At 43.4% G+C, this 15,612-nt stretch overlaps 1 protein-coding gene across 1 annotated transcript in view; it reads left to right on the top strand.

Moving 5' to 3' along the window:
• Positions 1-2,656: 2,656 nt before the first annotated feature.
• The window catches only part of LOC306655793 (uncharacterized protein), a gene marked incomplete at its 5' end in the record, with an annotated part of 33,781 nt that continues 20,825 nt past the window's right edge, over positions 2,657-15,612 (top strand). Inside the window, 4 exons of the mRNA XM_079130403.1 lie at positions 2,657-2,730; positions 8,472-8,717; positions 8,759-8,904; positions 9,799-9,894. Of these exons, the coding sequence (XP_078986529.1) occupies positions 2,657-2,730; positions 8,472-8,717; positions 8,759-8,904; positions 9,799-9,894 (562 nt within the window). The remainder of the gene's footprint in view (positions 2,731-8,471; positions 8,718-8,758; positions 8,905-9,798; positions 9,895-15,612) is intronic.

Raw genomic sequence — 15,612 nt, 5'->3', positions numbered from 1 at the left:
AAAATGTGCTTTTTATATTTTGCATCTTAAGCAAAGCAACCATTCCACTCTCTGCCCACAGTGTGATGGTTTATTATGTGTCAGTTGGCTGGGCCACAGTGTCCAGACATTAAGCCAAACATTATTCCAGATGTTTCTGTGAGGGTGGTTTTGGATGATTAATATTTGAATTGGTGGATTTTGAGTAAAGGAGATTTCCACCCATAATGTGGATGAGTTTCATTTGAAGGCCTTAACAGAACAAAAAAACAACCTTCCTTGAGTAAGAAGGATTCTGCCAGCAGGGACCTCTGGACTTCATCTGCATCATCACATTTAGCTAGTCTTCGGATGTGTTGGAGAAAAGGCTTAGAGGAGAATGTGGCTTGGTCTGGTTCGAGAGAGCAGGTTGTGGGGGTAGAATAGTCAGAACAGTCAGAATTCTAGACAGAAGCTAGATTCAAGCTTGGGAGGAAAACCGGCACCACCTGAAAGGGCCTGAGTGTAGGGTTGGCCACGGCTGACCCGGGGCCCTGATGATGCTGTCATGTTTCTTCCCCAGGTTCTTTGTCTCTCCCTCACCTCATCTGTCTTCTCATTGAGAGCTGGCCTCATTTTCTTCTGCTTTAGACAGGGTGACCACTAGTGGCCATTTAAAGAGAAACTTGGTGATTCCAATGGAGGAGAGTCAGGCTTTAGAACTGGCTTTAGGGGGACATTCTTGAGAAGGACTGACCGTCCAGCTCAGGTCAAGTCGCCACCCTGTAGAAGACAGTGTGAGACCCATGATTTATGGCCCCACAGGGCTATGGGAAAGAGGAGCCAGAGGTCCCCAAAGGGGCAGAAGGGGATGGAAAAGCCTAGTGAAGACAAGGGCAGAATTATGTCTGGCGTATTGATGTCTGCCATATTGTTTAGCGCGCTCTCTCTCTTTCTCTCTCTCATACACACACACACACACACACACACACACACACTCCACAATCTGTGAGTTAGCTTCTGCATGAAGTGTGTTTCTGAGGAAAATGAGGGGACGGGACCAGAGACATTTTGTATCCCTTTCAGCTTTACCCTTTTCATTTTCAACACATATTAATTGAATATTTATAGCTTTGCAGGTTTAGTTCCAGGCACTGGAGAGACAGCAAAGAATAAAGCAGGGTGTGCCCACCCTGAGGAAAGAACCAGGCGAAGAGAGAAGTGGATGGGGATTCTAAGACACCTCCTGGGAGGGGATGAGACAGATCTCAACCCACCAACAGGAACTCACATGAAGAAAAAAATAACCCGGACAAAGACCTGGAAATGGTATGATTGTCCAAACTGTAGTGGGAATCTTTAGTGAGGAGCTGCAGGAAAGTCTAACTTGAAGGAAGTAGGGGAAGGGGACCCTAATAAACTCAGCAGGCAGAGAGGGGAGGAAGAGCCACGTGGGATGAAGCCATGGAGAAAGCAGAGGGGGAAGGAGGCAGCCAGAGGAAGAGAAAGAAAGGAAGAAGCCATGAACACGGCCCCTGATAAAGGAACAAGGAGGCGACAACTAAAGAGATAAGTGTGGACGGAAGTGATCTTCAAAGGAAGTGTCTGCGAACAGTACTTAAGTCACTTTCACATCTTCGAGTGATATCTGTAGCCTCCAACCATCAGAGGGGGGCGGTTCTGAGACACCTGGTCTCCTCACCAGGACCAAGAAGAATAGTTGATGGATTGTTTGATACGAATTTGTTAGTTTTGAGCAAATGGCATGTTAAGAAATTGCCCAACTATCTTCCAAAGTGGCGGTGCCATTTTGCATTCCCTGGAGCAACAAGTGAGTTTCTGTTTCTCCACATCCTTGTCATCATTTGTGTTGCCCCTGTGGCCATTCTGATAGGCACGTGGTGGCATCTCACTGTTGTTTTAATTTGCATTTCCCTGATGTCTTAGGATGTGGTGCATCTTTTCACATGATTATTTGCTGTCAGTATGTCTTCTTTGGTGGGGTGTCTATTAAGATCTTTGACCCATCTTTTAATTGGATGATTTTCTTATTGTTTTGTTGAGTTTTAAGGGTTCTTTGTCTATTTAGGTAAGTTCTTTATCAGATGTCTTTTATTTTCCCAGTCTGTGGCTTTTCTCATTTTGTTTTCTTGCCAGTATCTTTCACAAAACAGAAAAAAAATTAATTTGAATCAAGTTCAACTTTTCCATTTTTCCATGGATCATATCCTTAATGTTGTATCTAAAAAAACCACTGCCAAACCCTATGTCATTTAGATTTTCTCTTATTATCTTCCAGGAGTTTTTTGGTTTTGCATTTGATCCATTTTGAGTTAATTTTTTTTTTTTTTTTTTTTTTTTTTTGCGGTGCTGGGGATCGAACCCAGGCCCTTGTGCATGCAAGGCAAGCATTCTACCAACTGAGCTATCTCTCCATCCCTTGAGTTAATTTTTTGAGATATAAAGTTTGTGTCTAGATTTTTTTCTTTTTTTTTTTTTGCTTGTGAATGTCCAGTTGTTTCCAGCACCATTTGTTGAAAAGACCATCTTTGCTCCATTACATGCTACAGGAGAATTTTAAGTGAAGGAGTAACAATTTATGAACCATATTTTAAAGGATCATTTTGGCTCCAGGTGAAGATGTTAAATAGGCAACAGATGTTCCAATAAACTCAGGTGAGCCATCTGGCAAGGTGATATGGGTCTGAAAATCATCAGCACAGAGATGGCATCTAGAGCTATGAGCTCTGAGATCTCTGAGGAACAAGTTCGGTTAGGAAAGGAAGGGCCCTGGGCACTTCATCACTCAGAAGTTAGGGAGATGGGAAAGAATAAGCAAAAGAGACAGCTGGAGTGACAGGAGGAAGTCGTTGGAGGACAAGTTCTGGAAGCCAGGTAGGAAATGTATGCAGGAAGGATGGAGTGGTTTTTTCAAATGCTGCCAGCAGTTTCTCTCAGCTTAAGAGTGAAAGTCGACTCTTGGATTCAGCAACACAGATGACCTTGACAAGATCTTGACCTTGACAAGAGCAGGCTTGGTGGGGGTAGGAGCAAGATGGGAGAGGTGGACGTGGAGAATGTGAACTGAGCATTTTGCTTTAAAGACAAGCAGAGACGCTGGGCAGTGACTGGAAGGGGTGTAGGGCCCCGGGGAAGGTGTGTTTAGATGGGAGAATACAATAGCTTGACACAAGGAGAAGAAACATTGTGTCACAGCTCTCTGTCCTGGAGTTGACCCAGTTTGTTGTAATGACATGAGCTTGAAAATATTTTTTTATTTTCTTTATTTGATGTTGGAGCTTGAACCCAGGGCCTGTGTGTCCTAGGCAAGTGCTCTGCCACTGAGCAGCACCCCAGCCCCCTCTTGGCAATTTATGACACTGTTCAAGTGTCACTTCCTTAAAAAGGCCTGGCTAACCCCTGCAGATGATCAAGTCACCTGTTTTATTTTTCTCATTGCCTAGTCTGAAAATAGCTTGTTAATCAATAGTTTGTTGATCTCCTTCTCCTAGAACAGGTGCTCTCTTAGGGAAATGACCTTGCTGTTTTGCTCACTGCTGTCTTCCCAATTCCAAAAATAGTGTTGGGCTGATGGTAGGTTGGTAAATCAACTCTCTGGGAAAAGAATCAATCCCGATTTGTATCATTTGCTGATTACTATGGTGTAAATATTTCACCACAGCTGATTTCAAACTCCCAACATAACATCCCAAAATGTGGAGTTGGGGAGAGAGGTATATACTCTAGACTTACAAATCCCTGCGAGCCAGCCATACCGTGCCTGGCACATAGCAGGGCTCAAGAGTTATTCAAAAACGAAAGAATGAATAACCATTAGCTTGAGCCATTATTCCATTAAAGGTAGATCTCTGGGTATTCTTGGAAGACTTCTTACTGCATTCTTGAATAAGGAACTCTAAACTCCTTTTCCTCCCCGGACATTCTGCCTCTTTCTTATTGAAAACTGCCATATTGCAAAAACCAAACTTGGACTGAAGGTTTGAGGCTTGGAGTGGGTTCTCCTTGGCCCTGATCCTGGGACCTTCTTCTATGTATCTCCGCACAGAGCTCCAGGCAGGAGCAATAAGGGCAGGATTAAATTTGTTTGCCAGGTTGCTTCTTGGATTCCTCTCTACTCACTTCTCCCTGACAACCTTATGTAGTTTAGAAGGCAAAAAGGTTTTGTGAAGTTATTTTTTCTTATCATAAAAAAGTCTTTTCTTAAAAGAAGGAAGAATGCAAATGATTAAGAAAGACAATAGCAAAAGCAGCCTCCGGGTGTCACATTGACGTGATTCTACAGTTTTGACTGCAAGCATATGATGCACCTCGGGTCAATATGGCTGTCTTACACACCACCCAGAAGATCCTCTAACTCAAGACAGGGGAAAGACAATAAATAGATTAGTGGGTATGGAAAGCACTAACATGAACTTCTGTTCCTCTTCTTGAGTCAAAACTCACCTGAGCAGGTCTCTGAGTTGTCATTTCTCTGGTTCTACCTGGATTTCTCTTTGGTCCTGATCTGGTTCATCTGACTGTGTTCCACGTGTCCTGTAGAGATAGTGCCCTGCTGGGTTTGGCACTGTGTACCTGGGGGCTCCACAACTCAATGGCAGGAGCATTTCAGTACCTGGGTGATGTGGCTTGGGTTGGCCCCGGGTCCATTGTGACTGAAGGCTTGGGGCTCTTGGGGAGTGCTGGAATGGTTAAATGGGGTCCAGCGGAGCTCCTTAGGTCTTTGGGGTATGAAGTAGTTCCTGTGGGATCCCTCGAGTTTTTGCAAGAGTGTTGTCATAAAAGGAGCAAACATAGTCCCTCCAGTGCTCTCTGGTTTTCTTTTTGAAATGTGACTGTTCCTGTACATACTTCTACCATGATGTGTCCCCAACTATCACCCTCACCAGAGGCCAAACCAATGGTGCTACCCCATCTTGGACTTTGAACTTCCATACTGTGAGCCAAATAAACTCCTCTTCTTCATAATTGGCCTGTGTCAGGTATTTCATTATAGTGATGAAAAGATGACTAATACACTGTACCTGCAGCTCTTCCAAGTTAATTCAAAGGCCTTTTCAACTGTGGTGGAGAATTTCTGCTCCAGTACCTTCTGCAAAAAGACCTGTTGCCAGATATTTATAAATATGGAAATGATTTTTTTTTCTATTTGCATGGTTCTCTGCTTCTCTTTAGTATTCTCTGCTAGCCTGCCTTTGCATTTTCCAATTCTTTTGTTTACTTGGACTGTGTTGGAAAGGGATTTAGAAGTGTGTTCCTTTCTTGTGATGATTCATTACACAAAACAATAAAAGCCATTAAACTTCCCGGGTCATTCTTTTAAGCTTCTTCTCTAAGGTTAGGTTTTATTTCATCACTTTACTCTAGAGTAAGCTATTAAAGTCCCTTGACAACTTTATGAACCAATTAAGCACTCCAACTGTTCACTTCTTCAAACAACAATGAAAATGGAAATAATGACAAAAAGTTTGTCATTTATTGAGTTCTTAACACAGGCATTCTGTCCTTCTTGCTTTGGAAAATTTTAAATCTATTTCTCAGAACCCTAGAGTCATTCCTATTCTCATACGAGGAAATAAACACACAGAAAATAATATGCCCCAGGTCACGTGAAATAAATGACAGGTCAGGAAATCCAACCCATGGCTGCCTGACTCCCATACCTCTTCTTCTGACCTTTCCACTAAATTTTTGGAATTCATCTCTTCTAGGGTCCATTGCAACTCAATAATTTTCTGGGCTGGAGCAATAATGACGAAAGTCACAGTCAACTTAGTTGTAATGAAATTAAGTCAAGGACTGGAGCTGCCCCATGGATGGAGGCTTTCCATTGTGGTATTCTTTTTGCCATAGCAACTGTTTTTTATCTATCAGGATCCATTGGGGCTGCTTTGTAAGAAATGCTTATAAGGAGTCCCAGAGATTCCCAGCATCATGAAAGGTATTATTGCTCTGTGTTAGATAGTCCATGAGGACTAACGTTAGTGAAATGGACTTGGGATCCATATCAGTGATGATGATGATGATTTTTTTTTTAAGTCTGGGCTTATTTCTTGGTTCCATGACCAAAGTGTTAGAACTTTGGACTTTTCTTAGAGGTTTCTATTTCTTTGTTTGATACAGAAGAGTTCGCTTTCTTGATTATACTCAACTTGTAATTAAAAGTTCTTTTCCCCAAACTTGACTGTATTCCAGTTGTTCCTTCTTTGGGAATTTGATAGAAATACAGATTCTTGGGCCTCACTTCAGACCTACTGAATCAGAGGCTCTGGGGGTGGGGTCCAGATCTGTTTTCAGAAGCCCTCCAGGTGGCTCGAGAGGCCTAGTGTGGCCACTCAGCTGCCCTTCTTGCCACGCCTACTCTCCCAGGCAATGCCACCCACTCCCAAGGCTTCAGTGACTTCCAAATCTGAGGTGCAGCCCAGACTGGCCTCCTGTGCTCTGAACTTAATACAAATGTTTATCTAAAACACACATCTGCTTGGATATGCCGCAGAGCCTCAATATTGTAATAAATATTTATGTTCTAACTTGAGTGTCATTTTTTTTTTTTTTTCCATTGAACTAGGGTTGTTTGCTGTCTCTGCCACTAGCTTTGCCAACATTTCTTGTTCAAACTGCCTTCTTTGCCACATCAGCAACTTGGTGAGGGCAGGGACGAGCCTGTCTGGAGATGTCTCCCTCAGGAACGCGGCTGATACTTGTTGAGTGAATCGATGACTTCTGTATTCTCTAAATCAGGGTTTGACAAACTGTGCTCCACATGTCCCATGCAGCCCACTGCCTGTTTTGTAAATAAAGTTTTACTGGAACACAGTCACACCCATTGGCTTCTGTGCTAAGGTTGCTTTGTGCTAAAATGGCAGAGTCTAGTTGTTGCTACAGAGACTTTATGGTTTACAAAGTCTGAACTATTTACTATCTAATCCCAGGGAGAAAAAGTTTGCTTCAGGGCCATGCTGGTGTGCCTGTAGAAAGGCTGACTCGGCACTTTTCTGTGCTACTATTGTGCTGAACTCTTTAGGATGCCAGCCTGGCTTGCTGGGACTTCAGATGGCCCCATCGCTAGCATAAACACACCTGAGCAAACACCAGTGTTATGGGGAAAACAAGCTGAGGGCTCAGAATTGATAAATGAGTTTTGGCTTGTACATCGATCACATTTCCAGACAGGAGAAGGCTGGAGATCATCTTGCCCCAGTGTCTCTCTTTCTTTCTCTTTCTCTCTCTCTCTTCCTCCCTCCCCCCCCCCCTCTTTCTTTCTTTCTTTCTTGGTACTGGGGACTGCACACAGGGCACTTTGCCACTTTAATGAGTCCTCAGTTTTTAATTTTTTTTTGGGGGGGGGGGTACTCAGGGGAAATCAACTGCTGAGCCACATCCCCAGCCCTATTTTGTATTTTATTTAGAGACAGGGTCTCACTGAGTTGCTTAGTGGCTCAATTTTACCAAGGTTGGCTTTGAACTCATGATCCTCCTGTCTTCTTATTTTTTATTTTGAGACAGGGTCTCACTAAGTTGCCTTTAGGGTCTTGCTAAATTGCTGAGGCTGGCCTTGAACTTGAGATTCTCCTGCCTAGCATCTCATCAGGTATTCCTTCAGTGCATGCTTGCTATTTTATTGACTGCCCCCCACCGCCACCAGGGTATTTTCTAAGTCTAAGAGGTACAGGTTAGCTTGCAGAAAGCTGATGATAATATAAAGAGTCTTGTTTGAAAACTTTGTAAATGATTCTTGACTCTAACAATCCAAGTAAATTGGAATAGAAACAATTGATTAGTGTGACAGATGCCATTGATTACTGTCTGGAAGTAAAGATGACTTAAGATAGTTTATTGTGTAGTAGGGTATTAACCAGTTTTGCATATATTAGAAAATTCTCTTCAGTCTTCCTTGACTTGACTGACAATGCAAATATCAGTTATTCAAATTCTCCTTTTAGCCGTTTTAGTATCTTTTTGGTTTCCTCATTAGTGAGTTGAATAAAAACATGGAAATAAATTTATTTGATATTTTTCTGTGCTACTATTATGCACAGAAATAAGATTACAGCATGAATACAGCCAGTTCACCTTTTGTGAATTGCTTTGTGGCAGCTGGACAGAAGGGTCTCAGGACACGCAGGTTAGGAAGACAGACTCGGTGATGTTTCACAGAAGTGGAACACTGTGGTCGATAGTGAACATCCCTTGAAGAGGCCAATGTAGCAACAATGACAAACATTTGAGAGGATCACAGCAAATATTTGTCAGTAAAACATGTAGATTTGTGAAGTCCCATGCCCATGCTGGGGAGAAAGATGCTAAGATTTTTGGTTTTGTTATTGGGATCTTAACTTCTGGGGACTGTGGCTTGAAGCGCTCTTGTTTTGGGGGCCGCTGTCCTCCTCACAAGGCAGGGGAAACTGGAGAAACGCCCGGGCACTGTCCAGCCCAACCCAGATGCTTGGCTGGACCTGGCTGATGCTCTGGTTAGACACTATTTCCTGGGGCAGAGCCTCGCGCCTTGTCGGTTATGGCCATCGGCCTGAGAAGACACCCTCATCCGTAGGCGGGCCCCTCGTGAGTGCACGAAGCCTTCGGATCCGATGCAAACTGCACATTTCACAGGAAAAGCTCCAGGTCAGCACTCAGCGCCTCCAGAGCAGTCAGATGCTCTTCACCAGTTGGTTAGGATGCCGAAGGGGGCGCATCCTCCTGCGCAACACCCACTGTCAAGAGCCCGCTTCTCCACCTGGAAGGTAACTCTCCGCTCACCCCGTAACTCCGGGCTTCCCTCTAGTCAAGCCACCACTGAGATGCCCTTGGCAAAACCAGGCACGGTGAGAATCCGCTGGGTCAGGCCTGGAGGCTGTGCGCTCCCTGGAGGCGCCGTGTCCCTCACTGCTCTGCAGTCCCAGCACCTGGGTCCTGCCGGGGGCCTGCTGCGTCTGAGTGCTCTGGGGAGGCTCACTTCAGGGCACTGCAGTCTACGCGAGAATCCAGAGTGGGCAGCGACACTTTGGCCTGGGGACCACCAAACTTGAGCAAGGCCTCAGAAACCTAGGAAATGGAAACCTCATTTTCCTTGACCGGTATAAACACACCAGCTCCCTCACCATCTGAACAGCCTCTGCCCAGACTCTGTACCCGCGAACGCGCACAGCTCACGCACCTATTCCTGGTTATTCCACCCTTATTTAGGGGGAAATAGTGGCACTTATAACATTGATTCTGCAGTGTTTGGTTAAAGTTTGGTGGAAAGACTTCTTTTTTCCAGGATGGACAACAGGATGAATTATGGGAGGAGGTGTTCCTAGACACAGTTGGAGTGTTCCTTAATCTTAAAATCCAATATCTAAAAAGCTCCAAAATTCGGAACTTTTGAACAGTTGACATGAAACCTCAAGTAGAAAGCTCCACTCTGATCTCAAGCCTTGGGTCTGGTCAAAACTGACACAGAAAAGTACTGTGTGAAATTACCTTCAGGCCCTGTGTACGAGGGATACATGAACCATGAATGGATTTAATGTTTAGGCTTGGATTCCTCCCCAGGATCTCTCATTATGCACATACAGATATTTTAAAATCTTTTAAAAATCATATCAGAAACACTTCTGGTTCCAAATATTTCAGATAAGTGATATTCAACCCGTACTTCTAAAGGAAACTGTGCAGTAACACGTTGCTGCCACCAGAGGGTACTGGAGACTTTCTGGCGATCCGGAGAAAGGCAAAGGGTACTGAAATTCGGGGCGGGGGAGAGGACCATATGTTAAAATGCAAATTTCAACCAAGGTTCACTTACTAACATTAGAACATTTCAAAAATTCATCACTTGAGGTCCTTACTTTCACTCTGCTCTGTGTCCTTCTCCCGAGCAGAACTGCCGCCCTGCTGAAGGCTGGAGATGGATTCAGGTGGATCCCCTGACATCAGGTTGCTCCTGGGGAAGGTTCTGGGAGGGTATCGGGGCAGCAGAGGGTGGAGGGAGAACCTGGCATGCTGTAGGGCAGGGCAGACTCCCTCTACCCTCAGAGGGTTGTATTACTGAGTCTGAAACAAACGGAAGCCAGTAGATGAACACAAGCTTTAAAAGGGGCACACATTTAGCCTGGCACAGTGGTGTACTTCTGCAATGCCAGCCACGGGGGAGGTTGAGGCAGGAGGATCGCAAGTTCGAGGCCAGCCTCGGCTATTTAGTGAGACCCTGTCTCAAAATAAAAAATAAAAAGGGGTGAGTAACAAGGTGGTAAAGCACCCCTGGGTTCAATCCCCACTACCAAACAACAAAAGTGTACACATTTATTACCTGCAAGGGGCAAATAGGAAAGAAAAAGTAACTATCCCATGCCGGTGGGAGGAGCTTGTATATTCTTAGAGGAGCGGGAAGAGACGAATGGGTCCTTAGAAGAAGAAATGACAATTTGTGACGAAGCTCATCTGGGTGCGCGTCGACTTCTAGTCTCGCCTGGGATGCGAGTTGATCTTGCCTGGAGGACGAACCTCCCTGAGGCAAGTGACTTATTTTGGAGGATCTGTCTTCAGGCAGAGGAGGGGAGGTCAGAGTCAGCCTCTCCCGCAGTCGCTGTTTCGCGAGGGTCTGCAGCTCCCAGCGGTCAGTGCACCGAAGCGGCGTGTTTGGGGGCTGCATTTCCCGGACTTCGAGGGTTCAGGGGCGGCTGTTTGCCAGCTGGGTGGGCCAGGGCGCTGCCCCTTTCGGTGCTGCGGGGCTTCAGAGGCGCCTCCGGGCCAGTCAGACCGCAGGCGGGTGGGGCTGGGCGGGGAGGAGGCCGCCGAGAGGCCGCCGCGGGCAGGGCTTCCCGTAACCGCGCTGCGCAGGAGCCGGGCGAGCCCCGGAGCCTCCCCGCCCCTGGACGGCTCCAGGCCGGCAGCGAGGCTGGGCGGCTCCCCCAGCGTCCCGGAAAGGGACCCGCAGCCCGGAACCCCTTCCCCTTGGGGAAGAGCGAGGAGCAGAGCCAGCGATTTCCGGGCCCCTCCCTGCTTTTGGTTTCTGTTAGATCGTTAAGTGTCAGAGCCCAAGTTTCACAACTGCACACAGGCGCCCCGCGTGGCCGAAGGGAGGCAGGCGGGGAGGCCCGGCAAGGCTGGCTGGAGGCCGGCCCCAGCGGTCTGGGCTGCTGCAGCTTTGCAGACGGAGTAGGAGGCTCAGCTGTGGCTCGGAGAAGTTTCTGGTGATTGTGACCATTCGTTGGCTACAAGCTCTCGCTCTCACGAGGCTGAGAATTTGTCCCTACCGCATCTGCTTTCCTGTTGGGTTGTGCCCCGTTTTATTGTCCCGTACCCGCTCTCTGGAGAGCGCCACGTGATGGCCTAGTTGGAATAGTTAATGTGAAGCCACAAATTCAAATAATGAGTGCCCTCCTCTTATGATTATCATTATTAATTGTGGCAAAACAGACACAATATCGTTTTTTTCATTAAAATGATATTTTATCCTTATTTTATCATCTAACCATTTGTAAAAGTACAATCCAGTGACACAAAGTACTTTTCAATGTGTGTGACTATTGTCACTGTATTTCCAAAACTGCTTTCATCATTCCCCAAATAAGTCCTCAACCCATTACACAAACAACAGCGTTCCGGGCTCCCTGCTGTGGCCCTCTGGTACCCTCTTCCTGGCTTTCTGTTTCTGTGAGTCTGCTGTGCAGGTAGCTCATGTCAGGGGAATCATCCATTTGTCTTATGTCTTACGTCTGGCTTATTGCATTTTGCCTAATGTTTTCAAGATCCATCCATGTCACACACAGTACATGTCCAAATTTTATTCCCTTTCATGGCTGAATACTGTGCCATCCGTTTGCCATTGAGTGCTGCTATAAATATTGGCTTACCATATTTGTTTGAGAGGTTGTTTTCGTTCCTGTGGATGGACACCAAGGGGTAGAATTGCTAGGTCATTTTGTGGAGGACTTGTATGCTCAAAACTGAAAAACAAACAAACAAACGAAAAATAAAAACAAAACAAAACTGAGAACATTGCTGAAGGAAATTAAGGAGGATCTAAAAATGAAAAGTTAGCTCATATTCATGGATAGGAAGACTTAAAATTGTAAAGATGTCAATACTATACAAAGTGATAAACAGATTCAACATAATTTCTACCAAAAAATTCTTTAATTTTACATTTTTATTAGTTTATTTAGTTATACATAATATTGGGATTCCTTCTGACATAACTATGCAAGTATGGGATATAATTTGCTCCAAATTAGTCCCATTCCCTCCCCTCCTTCCTCCTCTTTCCTTTCCTCTACTTTCTTCTAGTTATTTAGAGTTTGTTTTAATTAGTGCATTATGGACATACATAAAGGTGAAATTCACTATGGGATATTCACATATATATGGTCAGATACATTCATTCCTCCCTTCCCCATCCCTCCTGCTGCCCACTCAATCCCCTGTGTCCTCTCCACTGATCTCTATTCTATTTTCATGGAATAATTCCCGGCTGCCCTTGGTTTCTCTTTTTTCCCTTATTTGGCCCTAGCTGCTGCATGTGATACAAAGTATTCCACCCTTGAGCTACTGAGTCCTGTTTACTTTACTGAGCGTGATGTTCTTCAGTTCCATGAGTTTATCAGCAAAAGGCATAAGTTCATTTTCTTTCTGGCTGAGTAAAAGGTGACTGTGTATATATCTCACATTTTCTCTATCCATTCATCTGCTGAAGGACACCTAATTAGTTCCATAACTTGGCTCTTGTGAACTTGCTACCATAATCATTGAGGTGGCTATATCCCTACGGTATGCTGATTTTAGATCTTTTGGATATATACCGAGGAGTAGTATAGCTGAGTCATATAGTGATTTCATTCCTAATTTTTGAGGAATTTCCATACTGCTTTCTAGAGTGGCTGTAGTAATTTGCAGTCCTACCAACAATGCATGACTGTAACTTTTCCCCCACAGCCTCACCAGCATTTATTGTTATTTGTATTCTTTTTTAACATTTTATTTATCTTTATTTTTACAGACTGCATTTTGATTCATTGTACGCAAATGGGGTACAACTTTTCATTTCTATGGTTGTGCACGGTGTAGATTCACACCACTTGGGTAATCATACATGTACATTCCCTATCAAAATTTCAATAGCCTTTTTCACAGGAAATGGAAAATCTGATCCTCAGATTCATATGGTATCCCAAAGGTTCCTGAGTGACCAGAACAATCTTGACAAAGAAGAATGATATTGGAGGTCTCACGCTTTCCAATTTCAAAACTTACTCTAAGACTACAGTCATTAAAACAGTATGGTACTGTCATAAAGACTAACATGTGGACCAAAGACGTGGAATAGAGAGCCAGAACTAAATTCTTATATATATGGTTGATCGATTTTCAACAGGGATCCTAAGACCATTTAATGGGAGATAGAAGAGTCTTTTCAACAAATGGTGCTGGTAAAACTGGATATTCACACTTAAAAAATAAAATTGACCCCTTACCTAAAGCCACATATAAAAAAGAACTCAAAATCAACCAAAGACTTAAACTTAAAAGCCAAAATACAAAACTCATAGAGGAGAACATGGAGGAAAGTCTTGGAAATGATAGCAAAAGCACAGAGGAAAGAAAACGTAGCTTAATTAGACTTCATTCAAATTAAGGATTTGTGTGCATCCAAAATTAAGTTAACATGTGTCATTTGGTTTCTATTTTTAAAAATTTTAGCCATCCAGGTGTGAAGTGATATCTCACTGAGTTTTGATTTTCATTTCCCTAATAACTAATAGCGTTGAGCATTTTTATATGCTTATTGACTGTTTGCATACCTTCCTTGCAGAAATGTCTATTCAAGTTCTTTGCCCATTTTTAATTAGACAGTTATTATTATTATTACTTGAGTTGTAGGAGTTCTTTTTATTTCTGGATTTAACCTCTTATCAGATACATGATTTTCAAATGTTCTCTTTCCACTCTTGACTTCTCCCCTGCAGCAGACTTGCACGGGCCCCTGTGTATTTTGGGTCTCCGTGCTGTAGGAGCTATGTGGCCTCCAAAGATTTTCTTCATTCCTCAAGTTGGCGGTTGAGCCCTTCCTTTGCTATGCAGAAGCTTCTTTGTTTGATGGAATCCCACTTGTCCATTTTTTTCTCTGATTGCTTGTGCTTTTGACTGCATATCTGAAAAATCACTGCCAACACCCACGGTATGGAACGTTTCTCCTGTGTTTTCTTCTAGAAGATTTGTAGTCACGTTAAAGTCTTTTGATTCCTTTGAACTGATTTCTGTGTGTAGTGCAAGGGGTGTAAGATGAGGGTCCAGTTTCATTCCTTGCATGTGAATACTCACTTTTCTCCACACCCTTTATCTCCATCCTTTCCTCACTGTGTATTCTTGATGCCTTTATTGAAACTTAGTTGACTGTATGTGTAGGGTTTTATTTCTGGGACTTTCTATTGTGTTCCATTGGTCTGTCTGAATCTATATGCATGCATCATGCCCTTTTGATTACCGTAACTTTGTAATATAATTTGAGGTCAGAAGTTGTAATGCCTCCAGAATTGTTCTTTCTCAAGAGTGCTTTAGTTATTTGGGGTCTTCTGTGGCTTCATATAAATTTTAGGATTTCTTTGTGTTTTGTGAAAAATATCATTGAAATTTTGATAGGGATAGCACTGAACCTTAGATTACTATGGGTAGTAAGGGCATTTTTAACAATATTAATTCTTCCAATCCATGTAAACGAGTTATCTTTACATTTATTTGTGTCTTTTACAATATCTGTCATCAATGTATTATAGTTTTAATTGTACAGATATTTTACCTTTTTTGGTTAAATTTATTTCTATTTTATGTATTTATTCTATTGGAAATGGGAGTGTTTTCTCACTTTTTCAGATAGTTTGTTGTTTAGTATATAGAAATGCAACTGATTTTTCTATATTGATTTTGCATCCTATGATTTTACTGAATGCATTGATTAATTCTAACAGTTTTGTTTTTTTTTTTTTTTTTTTTTTGGTGGGGCCCTTAGGGTTTTCTGTATAGATCATGTATCTGCAAAGAGATAATTTAACATCTTTCAAAACCTAGTTCTTAAACTGATTATCTCTTTGTCTTATTTTTTAAATTTCTTCCAAAGACTTTTCTGTTCCCATACTGAATTCTGAGAATTTTTCTTTCTTTCTTTCTTTCTTTTTTTTTTTTTTTTTCCAGTATTGGGGTCACTTTACCACTGAGCTACATCTCCAGTCCTTCTTCTTTTGTGAAACAGGGTCTTAGGGCTGGGGAGATAGCTCAGCTGGTAGAGTGCTTGCCTCGCAAGCACAAGGCCCTGAGTTCGATCCCCAGTACGGCAAAAAAAAAAAAAAAAAAAAAAAGAAAATAAAGAAAGAGGGTCTTGCTAAGTTGCCTGGGTTGGTCTTGAACTTGTGATTTTTCCTGCCTCAGCCTCCCAAGTAGCTGGGATTACAGGTGTGTGTCACTGCACCTGGCCTGAGGACATTTAGCTACAAGTTAACAAATACTTAGATTCAAAGTGGCCTAAGTAATGAGATATGTATCACCTTTCATGGGGGAAACCTAGTAGGAGGGCAGAGGTTTCAGGGTTGGTTGGTCAGTGGCCCAGTGATGTCTTCAGGCCCCTGGGTTCTTTCTGTCTTTCTGCTCTGTAGCCATCACGTC

This window comes from Sciurus vulgaris (genome assembly GCF_902686455.1).
Source record: "Sciurus vulgaris genome assembly, chromosome: 3".
Lineage (NCBI taxonomy): Eukaryota > Metazoa > Chordata > Mammalia > Rodentia > Sciuridae > Sciurus > Sciurus vulgaris.
Note: the sequence above shows the minus strand (reverse complement) of the source record. Positions and strands in the feature narration are given on the sequence as shown.